This window comes from Platalea leucorodia (genome assembly GCF_965183815.1).
Source record: "Platalea leucorodia genome assembly, chromosome: 7".
Classification (NCBI taxonomy): domain Eukaryota; kingdom Metazoa; phylum Chordata; class Aves; order Pelecaniformes; family Threskiornithidae; genus Platalea; species Platalea leucorodia.
This window is the reverse complement of record NC_138829.1, coordinates 54406897-54423141: the sequence shown is the minus strand read 5'-3', so window position 1 is coordinate 54423141 and position 16245 is coordinate 54406897. Positions and strand designations below refer to the sequence as shown.

At 41.8% G+C, this 16245-nt stretch overlaps 1 protein-coding gene across 1 annotated transcript in view; it reads right to left on the bottom strand.

The window, feature by feature from the left end:
- Positions 1–3925: 3925 nt before the first annotated feature.
- Positions 3926–16245, bottom strand: part of LOC309593002 (mucin-5B) — a gene marked incomplete at both ends in the record, with an annotated part of 44428 nt that continues 32108 nt past the window's right edge. Inside the window, 17 exons of the mRNA XM_082317066.1 lie at positions 3926–4100; positions 4679–4802; positions 5488–5527; positions 6412–6540; positions 7713–7808; positions 8741–8863; positions 9429–9469; positions 10104–10208; positions 11216–11393; positions 11823–11854; positions 12223–12344; positions 12497–12566; positions 13091–13269; positions 13949–14141; positions 14693–14876; positions 15307–15557; positions 15862–16039. Coding sequence (XP_082173192.1) covers positions 3926–4100; positions 4679–4802; positions 5488–5527; positions 6412–6540; positions 7713–7808; positions 8741–8863; positions 9429–9469; positions 10104–10208; positions 11216–11393; positions 11823–11854; positions 12223–12344; positions 12497–12566; positions 13091–13269; positions 13949–14141; positions 14693–14876; positions 15307–15557; positions 15862–16039 — 2220 coding nt within the window. The remainder of the gene's footprint in view (positions 4101–4678; positions 4803–5487; positions 5528–6411; positions 6541–7712; positions 7809–8740; positions 8864–9428; positions 9470–10103; positions 10209–11215; positions 11394–11822; positions 11855–12222; positions 12345–12496; positions 12567–13090; positions 13270–13948; positions 14142–14692; positions 14877–15306; positions 15558–15861; positions 16040–16245) is intronic.

Below are 16245 nucleotides of genomic sequence, written 5' to 3'. Positions count from 1 at the left end.
AACATGTATTTGAGCACGTGAACCTGTAGAAGAGTCAGGCACAGCTCTCAGACCACCCAATGCTTGGTCTTCCCCTTACCTGTAGGACAATCCATCGAATTTACCAGATTATTTTATTTTCTGGTTTATTACTAATCCGATAACTTTCCTGAGTGATATTTAGACAAATTTTTTTCATGTTTACATTGCAACTTTCTCATTCTAATTGTTAAGCCAGTACGCTGAAACAAAATAGGTGCAGCATTCTTTTAAACAATCCTTTCTGTATTAGAGGGCATTTACAGTTCACAGTCTTTGTTTTCAGGTCAAGATTCTAGATACCAGAATAGATTGATATCGACACAGCACACCGTAGATAGCACTAGAGGTCCGATTCCACGGCGAGGGAATCCATTCAGTGGAAGTTTGTAAAAGAACAGTGCCTCTCCCAAATAAAAATCCAGATCACACCTTTAATTTTCTTTTTCTCCTTGCAAACACCAATAATTGGTAACAAAAGCCAAACAAAAATTTAGCTAAACTACGTCAAAGTAGTGTTGGGAACTGACCTTTCCAAGCCACAAACCAATAGGCAAGTCAGAGTTCATCTCATCTCATAATGGCAACGCAGGCTCAGAGCATACCAGTGACGTGATAGAGTGTCTTAGGACTTATTCACCTGACAAGAGGTAGTATCTCCAGCAAATATTTATTTTAGCGATATGTGACAGTACTTCCTGGTGTATTGCCTCAGAACTGTTCAGTGAGTGGGAGTACCATCCTCGCATGATAAGAAAAGAATGGCTACAGGCTGAAACCAGCTGAGCCCTGGCCCAACTGGCTCAGCTGAATGCTGGTTCTCCTGGGGTTGCCCTATTGAAGTGGATGTTGGTGTAAAGAATTCACGCAAAGGGAAGAAACAGTACTTGGAACAATGCCACTGATTTTTCTTGAGTTATGCCAGGGAAATATTTGACTTGCAGAGACTAGTCACTAACTGGAAGACATAGCCTGGGGCTACAGATGAGGACTTGACCATGCACATGTGAGAAGCAGCCACACAACAGCAGAAGCAGGATCCTGCTCAAGTAAAGCGTTCACACGGAAGCTTTTCCTGGAAGAGTTGCCTGTGTTGAACTCTGCCAGTTCTGGTGGGGGCTTGTGACAACAGCCTAAAGAAGGACACACATACTTTAGCTGCAGTCCAGTTTGCTCTGTGCAAGCAGCAATGCTGCTGCATGCAGAGGCAGAGCCGCTCAGCAAGAATGGCCAGATTGCAAGTGGGTCATTATATCTATTTGCTTCCAGTGTAGTGCTTTCCCAAGACAGAGCAGTTTTCAGGATTATTTTTATTTCTGTGCATTTGGGGGGGGGAGATATTTGACCCATTGACTGTCCCTGAGCTGAGGAATCTGAAAGTTCCCATTAAAGAGGCTTTGCCTTAATGGCTGCATCTCAGCTAAACAGGACTCTGCACCTGTGAACAGAGGACCAATGAGTTCACTTTAATACCCAGTCATCGGAGCTGTAAATAGTATTGCACAGGCCAGTTAGATGCTGGACTGAGTGAATAAATGAAGTGCCAGACGTAACTGGGAATGGAGAAGGAGCATGTGAGGTTTCACATGATCCTCTGTTCAAAAGCACTCTGGAGGTGGGAATATGCCTTTTGTTCCAGCATTTCACTTGCCTGAAAAGCAAAATGCATGCCAAAAATGAACAGGAAAGAATACCTTTAAATCAATGCCATTCTCAGTTTCTATATAAAGCCTCATCATCACTAAAACACACAGGAGAACAGAAATCTAAGTACACCTGGTAAGATTAGATTGTGTTTTATGCCCTTCTCCCACCTGAAGATGATGCAGATGCGAAAGGTTTCTGATTGTGTTCTTGCTAAGCCATCCTGCTGAGAATGACTGATTTGCAGCGTTTACATGGGTGTGTATCTGACTACTTACAGAGTCTGTTTACTCTTCTGATGACAAAAGCACTCAAGAATGATTTCTTCACCCTCAGGGAAAGGCAAGGAGGAAAGAAAGGAATGTCCTTTTTTGCTGCTCTTCTTTGCATTGTAAAAGCATGCATGCCCTTGATTTGTATCAGTAAGAATGTTTTCTGGGCTAATGTGAAATCTATACATGAGCTTCACTGTCAAGCAATTGCAACACATGCCTTCTAAGAGAGTTGCATTGCACTGACAGTTAACTGAATTATTTGGAGATTCCTATCATTTATAATCAAACAAACTGTTCCACTGACTAGTTAGGTTTGATTTGATAATCCTTATCAGTCCCTTCCAACTTGAGATGTTCTATGATTCTAAGGTTCTATACTTCACTACTTCAGCACAAACACCTCGTCAGATTTTGTTGTCCGTGTTTCCCAAAGATACCTGAAGTGCGCCTATTCCCATTGTGATCGTTAGGTACACCCAGCATCTCTTTTATTGTTTATAAGGAAACAGTATAAAAGCAAAGGATAAAATTCACCTTCTCTGACTTCAGCTGTCTAAGCCGGCTACCCTGGCTCTCAAAATACCCAGTGGTGAGAAACTGATAACTTCCCAAGGGCTCTTACACCACTCTTGGGCTGAGACAAATAATTCCAGAAAGGGGCTGGAGAACGGGTTAGTTAAAACAATCTGAGCGGAATCCGCAGAGGCATAATACAGACTGCCCTATTGCATCACAGTAATGACCCAACAAGCATGGGACTCTCAGGTGAGAGCAGAGAAAAACATGTACTATTCAACTCCTATGCCTATTCAAAGTCAAGGATTCCCACAATTTTATTTTAAGATCAGTAACACAATAATGAAACAGTACACATGAAAGTAATGTGATATCAACTGAAATGATTTATTATGAAAAAGAATTAAATTAAAGATTACTTGGGGCTCAATAGCTGCAGCATTTTAAAATGGAAAGCTAAAGGTTAATGCACTTCATATCTACTTGGTCAGTTCAAAAGAATTCCCTTCAAAACAATTCCCAAAAGCCCCCACACAGCAGGCTGCAGGACACTACTCTAAAGAAGTCACAGTCCTCAGTTCTCTTTCAGGTCACAAGAGACCAAATTGCTCAAGTAGCAGAAGCATCTGCCTTTCTTGTGTACTCTGAAGGTGCTTGTTGGACCATTTTGATCCCTGTCCACATGAGACACTGTCACCAGTACCATTGGACATGCTAGCTGGGAGTCAATTGCTTATAACACAAATCATAGTCATGTAACCAGTAGTGAGATCGAACATCAGTCTCTCACCTGACACACAGCTCAGAGTTTGACGTTGGCAAATAATGAAAAACACCAGTGAGATAAGGACTCACAATAAGGGTGTAAATATAGTAATTTTGTAGTGTATCTGTAAAACATGTTTCTACACTCCTGATGTAGCGTTCACTGTGCAGAAAGAAAAAAGCACCTTGCTTTCCTTCAGTGACCCATAGTCACAGCCAAAGTAGGTTCAGGAGCACTGCGGAGAAGAATACAAATGTGGTCCTGATCCGAGTCCTGCCTCTCCAACTGAACCGCAGCTGTGGAAGTGATTGCTGTTTCCCTTCTAAGGGAAATGAAGTGATGTGTGTGGTTATGGTTTTACAGTGTGCACTTTCTTAAGGCAGGACTTTTGAAAGGCATCAGCTGTCTCTAGAGTGTCTTGTAATAACCTTGGTTTATACACCACTATGGGATTAAAGACATTAGCCACCTTGCACTGTTAGCAGCACACTGAAACAGGAGAACAAGTCCTCTTTGAAAGGCAGTTTATTCTACAAACATTTAGAGTAAAATCTTTAGCTAATTTCCATAACTGCATATAGTACCAGAAGGAAAAAGCACAAGAGAGAGGTATGGTCATTTGAAGGTTACTCACAGCTGTTTTCTAAACTACTCACTTGCTAGGGAAGCATTAAATGGGAGCTGGAATGTTTCCTTTCGTTTATGCTCATGTTCTCCTCTTTGAGCATTTTGTTTCCACACATCCACATTCATCTACATGCACATATGTGAACTGGACTGTCTTATGCTCAGAGCAAATCAGTTCCACCTTCACTTCGTGGCTCCTTTTTTCATGGCAGCAAATGCATTTGTGTTCCATTTCACTGGCCTCAAAGGAATACCTATAGAAATGAGATTTCACATCAGTCTGCTGCCTGTTGTCTTCCCAAACTGACACGTATTTACTGCTCCAAATGGAGGTACTTCTAAGGAGCAGAGGAGCAAAATTTCCTATCTATTTTTCTGCTTATTCATAACAGTCTTTCCTCAGGACACTACTAGCCATGCAGGGCCAGATCCTCTGACATCAATGGGGAAAATCCCAGTAACTTCAGTGGATTTTGGATTAGGGCCATTCTGGCAAAACAGAAAGGAACAATTCATGCAGAGACCAAAGAGCAGGAAAAAATTCCACTACAGAGCTGTTCAAAAACTACATAAAAGGACATGTTTAAGAACAGGTAGTTAATAAATTTAGCTGGTGTCTTTTCAAAGGGACCAATTTTCCTAACTAAGATAAGGCACTCCTGTCACACTAAAAACATTTAGTCACATTGCTAATGACTGCTGTTCTGCACACCCAGTTTCCCAGCCAGGTCCTTTTAAACAGCAGGAAGGGGACAAACAACTGCAGCCCATTGGCAACAAGAACCCAGGAAGACCAGACATGGGGAAGGACAGAGAAATGTTTCCTACTTACACAGAATAGGTACTGCATGTCCCTTCACAAAAGGGCACTGGAACTGGAGCTGCTGACTTACAGTTGTTGTGGACGATATACTGCTCTTTCACATCGCGTTTGCATTTATGCGGCAGGTCGATACCTGTGTAGGAGAACAGTTCTGTTAGACTTCTTCAGACTGGGGAGTAAATGTTTTGAAAGGTATCTTCTAGGAAACCAAGGACAGATCATCCTACTAAAACTTTTTACAGTTCAAATGCATAATCAAAAAAACAAATGAGAGTGCAAAAGGCACTAACTCAGCAAAGCAATTTCCTGCTGGTCAAGGCGCTTTTCTATTTGTGGACCAGCTTAAGTGAAGACTTATGTATAAGTTCATGTAAAGATACTCTTGAACCAAGACCTAAAGGGGACATGAAGGGTTTGGGTTTTTTAAAATTGCTATAAATGACATTTGCGACACTATAACAACCTACGATTTCTGGGTGGGTGCTACAGAAAAAAAGACACTTTTTTCCATGCAATTTCCAGATGGAAGAATACAGAGCATATTTTCTACAATTTTTTTTTTATCAGGAGTATAGTTCAAACTAACAGTATTTCAGCAAAGAATTTTAGTGTCCCCATTGGAAGAATGAGGCAGATTTTTAGCTTCAGCTGTGAGTGGATTTCTAACCTCAGCTGTGAAGCACAAAACAGCTCTGCTGCTGTAAGAACAGCCTTCCACTCTGGAAACTGCAGACTCCCAGTGTATGCAGAAACCGGACTACAAGCAAGGGAGAACCTAACAGTATTGGAATAGAGAATCAGTGATTCAATGCACTCACATGTTTTACAACAGCCATCTGAAGTCACATCAACTGTCCCCTGTATTGAAAGCAAACATAACCAGAACAGTTCAGATGCACATATTGCTAAGCAGCTAGTAGCAATGACGAGAGTTCAGGTATATTCCCTCATCTCTAACCAACACAGACTCCTCGTCAGACCTATTTGTGTACAAATTATATATAAAACTGTTTAAAAAAAATCCACCAAGGAAGGGAGTGAAATTTCTTAAAACTATATGTCCTCTCACAAGGCAGGTAAGATGTTCTGTAACAGATGCCTGACTTATGTAGGTCGTATTGAAGCCAGCACAAAAAACCCAGCCCCAGAGAATGACAGCTGCTCCTGGGATTGAACAGCCTGACCTGTGCAGAACCTACCCCAAAACTAATTCAAGTCAATGGCTGTCTTTGTCCCTGCTTTGGTTTTCAGATCTGCTGTGAAGCTTCTGAAAGTTACTGGAAACGACTAATTGCTGGAAGCCAGGTCATGAATGATACCTCTTGCTCATTCATGTACCACTTCTTTGCTTACTGATGCACCACATATCAGAAGACACTGTGTTCTTCGGTTCCCCCAAGGGTCCATGGTGCATTACCATTTGCTCAATTGCATTTAGTAACACTGGTGTTTCTCAAGTGATGAAAAATTCCACCTTGCTATTGCCCCAATACTCTGCTCTTTCAAGTTCTGGTGCTTGTCCCACAACAAGTAATATGTGTGGGTTGTTTGCAAATAGTTTTGGTTTACTTCAATGGGACACTCCATTCAGGGCTGAAAAAACACATTTCCTTCAAACAAGGATGATCGGTTCAGAAAGATCAAGAAATACTGAAGTGGCTAGTTCAAAACAGTGAAGAAAACTCCCAGATCAGCAGCAGGGCTTATTCCAGAAGCCTTTTTTCTGGCTCTAAAATACTTACTGGGACACAGTTTGATTCTTCAAATGGTAGGCAGACCTTTACTGTACTAGTCAAGGAAAACTGGCCCGCTGATTCAGTGCACGTGTACCGAGTACAGTTATCATATGGAGCTTTATAACTCTTTCCAGCCTGAATAAAAATGGAAAAAAAAAAAAAAAACCACAACCCCATATAGTATAGCAGTAAAAATAGAATAATTCAACAGTAATACAGTCAATGAACTGGCAGAGGGACTTGCTTGTTCATATCACTCTGAAAGTGCTGAGACGTCTGGAACTCACATCTGCAAATTATGTACCAAGCTCACCCACTACCAGCCTATCCACCTAGGTGGAAAGAATCAAAAGCTGGTGGCAGAATGAGTATAGAGGTATGAACAGAAATGCCAGAAGGTAGGTGTGTTAATGTATATGGAATAAAATATACACAAAAGAAAAATAATTCTTTTAAAGGATTTCAACAGTTTTCTTTTTTAATAGATGGAAGAAAAGCAAAAAGTGTGAAAGAGGAGAAAAGTCTTTATACCAGAGGTTAATGGATAAATGCAAAGCCTCCTCATGGGAAACTTAAAAATCATATATTGGCACAGCAGAAGCTAGCTTGCAAGATAAATTATCAAGGAATAAAAGGATGAATTAGAAAAGATGCAGAACACAAGAGCTACCAGAGAAGCAATAGCATGTAAGACAGTAGTCACTGGTTGAGACAGCATCATTGATTGTTCACAGGAGTAGCAGGCTGTAGTAAAACCAAAGAGCTAGCCCAAGGTTCAGCCTATGTCTGCACAATGCTACGCTCACAAGACATGATGTATTACCTGGGTGTGTTACCAAGTCACACTATATTACAGCAGCTATGCCACTTTTGATTGCTGCCTCAGCAAATTCAGAACTAGCGGTGGTACAGCTATATCAGCTCACTCTGTATCTCCAGGGCAAGATAATGACACTCTTTCCAGATCGGAGCAGTATGACGTGAAACCAGCTCACATATCTCTGCAAAAGCAGTGTTATACAATGTCACCATCCCCTCCAAATTCTTTCTCTCTGTTGCATGTGAGGAGGAGGGGTGGTAACATGATTTCCATTTCTGCCAGAGATGCATAGTTTTCAACACAGTGGTGCCCATGAGATGTACGCAGCAGAGAGCAGCTGCATAAACACCTACATTTACTTTGGAAATACAGACACTTTTAAATCTCCTAGAGGTCTTCCCAGCCTCAAAATGTATGACACTGGTTCAAAAAATGCTGAGGTCTTTTTGATAATTCAGTCTTGCATGCAGAGCAAAGGAGTGCTTACCTCGATGGTCACATTGCCAAATGGAAAATTTGCCACACATGCCACTTGCTGGCACTGGCTGCAGCACTGACCCGCCTCTTCCACATAGCGGAAACCCTGTGGGAATAAAGTTTCCATTTAGTCACGTTATCTGATGTCTTGTTCATGAAGCACCTTTGGATCAAAGCCACACTGGCTATGGCAGAGGAAATGAGCCAACCTTCTGGTTTCATTTCTGTTGTCTTTAGAAACCTGTTGGAACCACTTTAAGCCTGACAATCAAAGTTGACAATTTCTTTCCCTTATTGAATAGTGACTTCTGGGCACTTCAGTTACCACGAAGACCCTGTCGTTGGCTATTCTTCTTCAGGCTAACACACAAGTCAGGCCAAATAAATTGATTCAGCGTATGATTACTTGCACAATCTACCACCAGTGTTTGGTCTCACATGACTATCTGCAAGAATTGCTGCTGTCAGACATGTGAAGATCATGCATCAATTTTTTCCTCCCCTGTGTTTTAGGTATCCATTGGTCTCTTGGTGGGTGTGGGTGTGGCTGGCTTCAGAATAACAGATAATGGTTTTATCCATTTTTAGGATTGGTGGTGGGTCTGGCCTTATCTGGGCAAGAATGGAAAAGAAACCCATCTTTGCTTACATTCAGTAATAGACTGGACAGTTTGTGTGCACTCTCAGCTCACGAATACCAAGAAGTGTCTGGAAACACATGTGCAGTTTCTTTACAATCGTAATTTTTGAGCTGACAATGGGCAACACCAACAGAACAGTACAAATGTCATCTTTCAGCAGTCAGACTTCTCTTTAACAGGTTTGCAATCATTCTCCCTCAGGGCATCTTTTCAAGGGTGACCTTTTAAATTTGCTAGAGCAAAAATAACCAGCACCCTAAAAAGGACTTTACAATCTAATAGAAGATTATATCCTGTTGTCTTTCTGTGAGGAAGCAGTTATACTATCCCAGTTTTACAGTACATCCCCTCAACAGCCATTGTTCGTGGCCGGGGAGGCTGAGCATGCAGTGCTGACCTGCTGGCAGGTGGTTTGGCATTTCACTGGAACACACTGGATGCGGTTGGTCCGTGTCACAACATCCTGCTCATCTGTGCACACACAGTCCTCGCAAGAGCTTTTAGGCACCATTGCCCCAGGCTGGAAATACAGAGGACAGAGGAGGCAGGCAATGGCAAGAATTCAGTGGGTTCTAGAGTAAACAAACATCCCGTGGACTATCAAAAATGAATGCTTATGCTTGGGATTTATTTTTGGAAGAACTTCCTGAAATGAGTACTTCCAGATCTCTAAAACCTCACACTGTCAGTACCACAAAATGAACAAAAGGCTGACACTCCCAAGTGCATCAACTGCACTAAACGAGTTATTACGTTAGCTCATAAATTCCATGCATCAATTTTTGTTTAGTTTGACCTAGTAATTAATCTTACAACATCCAATGAGATTTAAAATTTGTATTCAATCACAATTCTAACTTCTCGACTCTAAAACATAGGTAAGATCGCATTTAGTAAGCAAGCTACTGGTCTCTAGCGTTACCTATTCAGTAACATTTCCAGTAGTACACAAGACTAGTGGCAGGGAAAAACTACGGGCCAGTTCTAAACCTGCTTTTTATGTGAGTGTTGACAATAACAACTTCAGAAAATTCTGACGGAGGCAGCATTAACCTGCAGAAAGAATTTTCTGGAAGAAGACCTACCTTAAATTCAACTCCTTCAGAAACACATACACCTTTTGGTACTGTAAGAAAAAATAAAATGAAAAGGATTTGCTAGGAATGATGTAAACAGTTACTGTACTCATCTCTGAATTGTTAGTGATTTAGAGGAGAAAAAGAGTAGAACTGAGCTTATTCACTAACCTTAATAGCCCACACAAAAGGGGGGAAAAAGTAACTAGTACATGGTGCTAATTGTTATTTGGAAGTCCATATGTAATATCTGCTCAGATGTTATGCATGAAGTGAGGGGTAATTCTATATCCTGGTATTTTCCATATGGAAAAATCTACCTCATGTTTTTTTTACCCATACTTGAAATTAGTTGAATTTTTATTTATTGTTAACCACCTTGCTGATAACAGAGCCAATGGGAAGCCGGGTCAGGTATGTGAATCTAGAAACATAATTTGGCAGCAGAGCTTTGGGATTGGTTCAATGTAACTGACATTCAGTATCTGATCAATAACTTAACTCACTGAATACTAGTGACAGAGAACATGCACCAGTTACTCCACCTCCAAAAAAAAAAAAAAGCACCAATTGTAAAGGCTGAGAGGGAAGGGGAGAGGCTACTGCTTATGATTTTGACTCATTTAGAAAAAATGATATAGTTCAAGGAATAAATAAAACACCTTAAGAAAGCATGGTACTTACTACAGGAGAAGATAGGACAACAGCCGTTCTCAGATATAGCAATCACTGGCTGGAAGCCTAAGTCACATGCTGTTTTGTTGATAATGCAGGTTTTTATATCGCATTCTGCAATAGCCAACAGAGATAAAGTAAGCCAAAGCATCCCATCCAACAGTGTTACTTGAAGACCAAAGCTTGAACATCCAAGAAATTGGGTAGAAATAGATGATTCTTGAACCACATATTTTTGGATTTTGGAACATGTTCAGGTGAAGTATCTCTAAGCTTGTTCTACTGTAAAGCTCTTCCTTGGACATATACTTCTGGCCCTTGTTTCTGCTTCTCTTCCCCCACTGGAAGTCATCTCTAAAAAAACTAAACATCCTCATCTCAGAGAAGTGACAGAGAAACAAGTTGGGGTAAAGGTAAATGAGTCAGAGAGTGAAAAAAATGAAGAGGCAGTGGATGAGAGCCAAAGATGTAAAGGCTGGGACATGCAAGGCAAAGCACCCTGACAGTACCCATTGCTCCCTCAAGGCATCTGAGGAGCCTAATGGACCACTGCCTGGCAGAATGAAGGGATGAGGAACAGAAAAACATCACACCACCATTGCCAGGATCCCCTGTCCTGCATCTTCCTATAGGTACTCGGAATGGCCAGGGTTAGGAGCAGGCTGATGAGAAGGTCCTGTGCTGTGGTGGGCATTTGGGACTGGGAGGATGCAAATGGAAAGGTGAGGGCAAACATATATCAAGAACCTCCACAGGAGGCCTTGGGGGAGCCTGGAAGATGAACACATCCTCCCTTACTGGATGGATCTCTGTGCAAGGATCACCCTCTCATCTCAGAAAGGAGAAGAGCCAGAGGATCCTGCAAAGCACCTGGTGGTCCCAATGGTCCATGGGGGATTTTCCAAAGTAAGTATGTGGTGGGTCATGGCACTAGTTTAGAATACGAAGCTGGACCAGAGGAGGTCTCTTCTGATAGCAAGAGCTCCTGGCATGTAGATGGAAGAAATGACCACTCCACTGTGTTTATTTGAATCTGGTACCTGTGGGGTACCAGATCTTACTTGAGGATTGCTGCTGAAGGCAAATGATGCCACATTATGACATCTGAATTATCTACTCACCACAGACTGTCTCTGTGCAGCATGGGTCATCCAGACGTGTTTTTAATTTGCGCACAAAACCCTCTTTAGTGCAGTTGATAGGTGGAGATTTAGCACAAGGGCGGGGGAAGCAAGAGATATTCAAGGTCACTTCATCACAAGCACAGTATTGACAGTCGTGCTCCCAAGCCTCTCTAGGCTGTGAAAACAATAGGGATAGTAGTTCAGAGAGCAAAAACTAGAAGCATTATATTAATTAATGCCTGCTGCAAGACAGTATAGGGCTGGGTTGTCTTAATTTATTATGTAAGGAAATCAGAGTTCAAATCCCAGAGGGAGGAGAAGGGAACAGTAAGAAAAAATGCTATTAGCTGTCACCTTCCTCTGCAGGTTTACGTGTTTCCAGAAGGGAAGCCTGGTAGTTCTACCAGGAAACTGCTATTTCTGCTTCTGTACCTCAATTGATTAATAAAGTTCTGGAATTAAAATCTGCTGTTTTGTTCCCCACTGTCATTGCAGTTCACTGGTATTTAATCTTAGAATGAAAAGAAGAAACCCATGCAGTCATTTTTACAGGAGGTCACAGCACCCAGCTATAGTATAAAGACAGCATTTTCCTTTTTCTTACCTGTTTCACTGACCCATCTTGTGCAGTGCAACCTATAAAATGAATTAGAGATTCCTTTAATGACAACTGAATGGGGGAAAACAACAGAAGCAGGAGGACAAGAATAGAAGAAAGTTCTTGAAATCTGAGAAACAGCCACAAAGAGAGATTCAGAGTGCAAAGTCACATGTTGTGTGCCCAAAACATCTTAAAGATCTTCCTCTTTGTTCTTTTGAATGTTGCACTTTCTGCATAAGAGCAGGCAGAAACTGCCAATCTGTAACATTTCCAGCCTAACTAGAAAGGGTGAGTATCAAGGTCTCCCCCATTTCCTCCATACCCAGAACATCCCCCTTAATGTGCTCCTCCAGGCAGGGTCTTATCCCCCCCTTCCCATCCCACCATTTACATTATTTCTTACCACAGACAGAAACACAAATGCCATCATGATCATTCAGCAGAATTTTTCCATCAGGACAGTAGCATCCCTCAACAAACACTGCTGTGTTATTTTGGGAGGGGAGGGTGTCCATAGCGACTTCTCTGCACAATTAGAATATAAACAGGAATGAACGAGAGACTGAAATGTGCCCCAGGGCAATCAGTCACCTGAATCCCAGGGGAATGTGAGCTTCCAGCCTTCCTCGGCAATTTTCACGTTATGGACTTGAAAAGTGCCTTAGGAAATGACCCACCTGCTGAAGCAAGTGTTTCTTTTTGCTTCCCCGCATGGCTTGTATACCTGATCCTGAGCACAGCTGGCCTCTGTGGAGCATTACAACACAGGTTAGAAAGCCCAGACCCATGCATACCCTTCGATGAACAACAGACGAACCGCACACGTTAACGCAGCCCGCCCCAAAGGTACGCACGGCCCAGGCTGCTGCCTAGCAAGAGGGTCCCTGCAACTTTTGCAAGAAGGGATGAATGGATTCTGCAAGGTGCTTGCGACAGTACTGGTTGTGGTTACCCCTGAATCATTGGGTCCCCCTGAGCAGGGCAAAACACGCAGAGAGAAGCTGTGTGTTGCCATCTAGTGATGAAGCTCTAGATAACACACAGGGCTCCTCCGCTAAGCTGCTCAGGAGAGACGAAGGGCCTGTTTCCCACTTGTTTTGCACCAGTACTGGACTGGAACGACCTTTTTGATTTGTTCCTGCTTTTTGTCAGGTCCAGAGCAGCTCAGGAAAGATTGAAGCATGATGATGTGGAGGAACACAAACAGGCGTTAGGCGAGGAAAGAACAGACCAGAGTCACTTCACCACCAGCAGGTCTTTCCCAGACTTACCGCACTGCCCGTTTGCCTGCCTTCTCCAGTCCACGCAGACCCCGTGGAGCCCGCACAAGGCTGCGTACGTCTGCATGCTCTGGCACTCAGTGCTGGGGTGCTGTTCTGAGCACCCGCTGGCCACACACGCCTCATAGTAGGGCTGTGGGGGGACCATGCCGTGGCACTCGGTCAGGTTCCTTCACAAAGCAAGGAGACAGACATGGCATTTCACTTCCTTGGGCTACTTCCAAGGAAGAATTCAATTCAGAACCAAACTCATCCCCACCCATAGGAAATCTCAAGGTAAAAATACAACTACAAATTGCTCTGATAGGCAATACACCCACACAGCTCAATTAAGACTGAGCTTTACTTCCCATTCTTTACAATGCTTTGAAAGGAAGCAATTTTATGGTGGACTGATACCTGCAAAGAAGTGTCTCCTGCACAGCTCACAGCTATAACTCTATATAACTCATAAAAATGTCAGCATGTTTGACAATCCTGTTTTAAACCACAAACTTATTTTAAAAACAGACACACACATTTGCTTACTATATTCTGACTGTGTTCCTTTTCATTCAGAGCTTTCAGACACTGAATTATAGCTAGTTCCTGGTTGGCTTCTCCAGAACTGACAGGCAGAGGGAGTGCCAAGCAGCAGACACTACTAAGAGAGGACTGATTTTGATGATGCAGCTGAAAAATAGCTGCCAAACTCAGGAACATTCACACTCCATTCACTGCTCAGTTTTTCAAGATATAGTAGACTTCATATTTTCATCATGTTTTATAAGCAGTTCACCTAAGTCATGTAGTGAAGCACAAAATCATCTTGTGAATTTATTTTTCTGGCACTTTTGGGAGTTCTCTTACCAAATGATTTTACACAGATTGGAAGGCTCACAGTGCTGATGATATTCAATCTCAGCTGGTTCTGAGACACCTGGATTACAGTATCTGTTGGTAGGATCTGGGACTTTCCAATCTAATGCCATCTCTTTGAAGGACTCGATAACCTCACCATTCCTCTTCATAGCATCATCAGACTTCTGGTTGGTGCAGGTACCTGGTAGCAATACAAAAGCAAAGCGACAGTTGAGGACAGTTGATGCTGATGAAGCTGCTTTTAGAGAAAACCTGGAGGGAAGTTCTCCTCCTTGTGGGAAGGTAACAACACATGGGGTCCTGGATGAATTCACAAGAACTGTTTGTAGGAAGAGAAGGCTAGAAGGAATAGTTTGCCAGTTACTCATGAAAAACAGAGTTGACGTGTTGGTTGATGCATTTCTCCCAATGGCTAAAGCAAATGAGATGGCTCTGTCTAGCAGAGGACTCTCCAGATTTCGTACATTCCCATATTGAGTAGATATGATCAAGAGGAAGGGCTCAGAAAGAGCCTATCTCCATCCACCAACAGACTGAACAGAAGGAAAGGAAGTGACTTAAAACTCTGTCTCCTGACAGTGTCTTTCCACCAAATAGAGCTAGATTTGTTAAAATTGGTGAGAAATAGAAATCAGTGGAATTGCAAGCATTTAGACATGTTTACAAGGCGACGAGAGAAAGAAGGAGGAAAATTTATTGCATTCATTACCGTCAGCTGATGAGGACACTCACCACACAGTCCCATGGTGCTGTTATAAAACTTTCTGAAAGGGAGTTTTATGTAAAATGCAAGTCGACTATAGGAGACATAAACTTCTAGTTCAGGTATTTCAACTATGACGTAAAGGCCAGAACTGGTTATCCTGATACCATTCTTGGCAATGTCTGGAACAACTTTCTTATCATTAAACAAAATCTAAAAAGAAAAGAAACAAAAGGTCTCTATGGACAACCTTCTGTTGAGTAAGGTATACGGTTTGTGCAACTGGAAAGTAGAGCAGCAGAAATTCAGACCTCAGGTGCACCAAATGAAGCCAGTCAAAGGAAGTAATTTAAGCAGTTCTCTATGATTCATTTTTAATAGGTTGCAATTTATATTTGAATACTCATGTCAGGAAGAAAAACACAACTTTCAATTATGTGATCATTTCCCAGGTTTTTAAAATATACAAATTTTTGTTGACACAAAGGAAAAAGGAGAGAGAGAGAGAAAGCAATATAATTGCATTTCCTACCCATTCCATTTTTTACAAGCTTCATCCTTTGTCATGACAGGACATTTGGCAGTACAGTAATGTAACTACAGGAAAATAATATTGAGAATTCATTTTAACACGATACTTTACCAAGTTTGTTTCTTTTCCATGTTCCATTGCTTGTGTCAGAATAACAACAGAGTTGGAGTGAAAAATGAGAAGAGACATTGAACAAATTGCTCCATGAATGGCACCACAGTAGTAGTTGTCTATGTGAATCCAGAAGTTGTGAGAGTCAGGATGAACTGACTTCACAAGGACATAGGTGCAGTTTTCTTTAAAATGATAATATGTTCCATCAAAAGTCACATAATGCTCATTTCCCCATCCACTGCAAATACCTGGAACACAGAGTGACATACTTCAAGTTTGGCTTCTGAGCTTTCTGTAAGTATGAACTGGTTTTAACTCTTTTACTTGCTTTCAGTGAGAGCTGAAATAACCAGTTTGATAAAGAAAAATTAGCCTAGCAAGAACACTCTTATCTGCTCTTAATGGCCAATGTTATAGATGGGACTTCTGTTCCATTAGATTCTACTGAATTAATATGAACATAAAATAGATGTTGGCCATATAGTCTTATCTTTCTTGAGGCCCAGCTGAACATAACATAAATTTCAGGAATTTCTCTGACGCAGTACTTACACTGACACTCAAAGACTTCACAGCAACCAGTTACATCGTAGTGTTTCGTAAATGGGAAACCATTGACACAGAGTTTCAGTTGCTGAGGAGGGCAAGTCATGCTGGACAGTTTAATACTGTTTTCTTCTCCCAGGCAAGTGGCAATCTGGCAGTTTCCAAAGTTCCATGTTTCATTAAACTATTGATGGATTGAAAAAGAAGAGAGGCGCATAACAAAGTAATGTAACAGAATCTTTAAAATCACACCCAGCAACTACGCTCCATTCAGTTAATTGTCTAGCATGGCATTATTTGCCATCATCTGCTCTTTCTCTGGAAACCAAGCAATCAACTTCCGTTCTAGAACATTTTGTATAGGATTCAATACTAAGGTCCTGACCACTT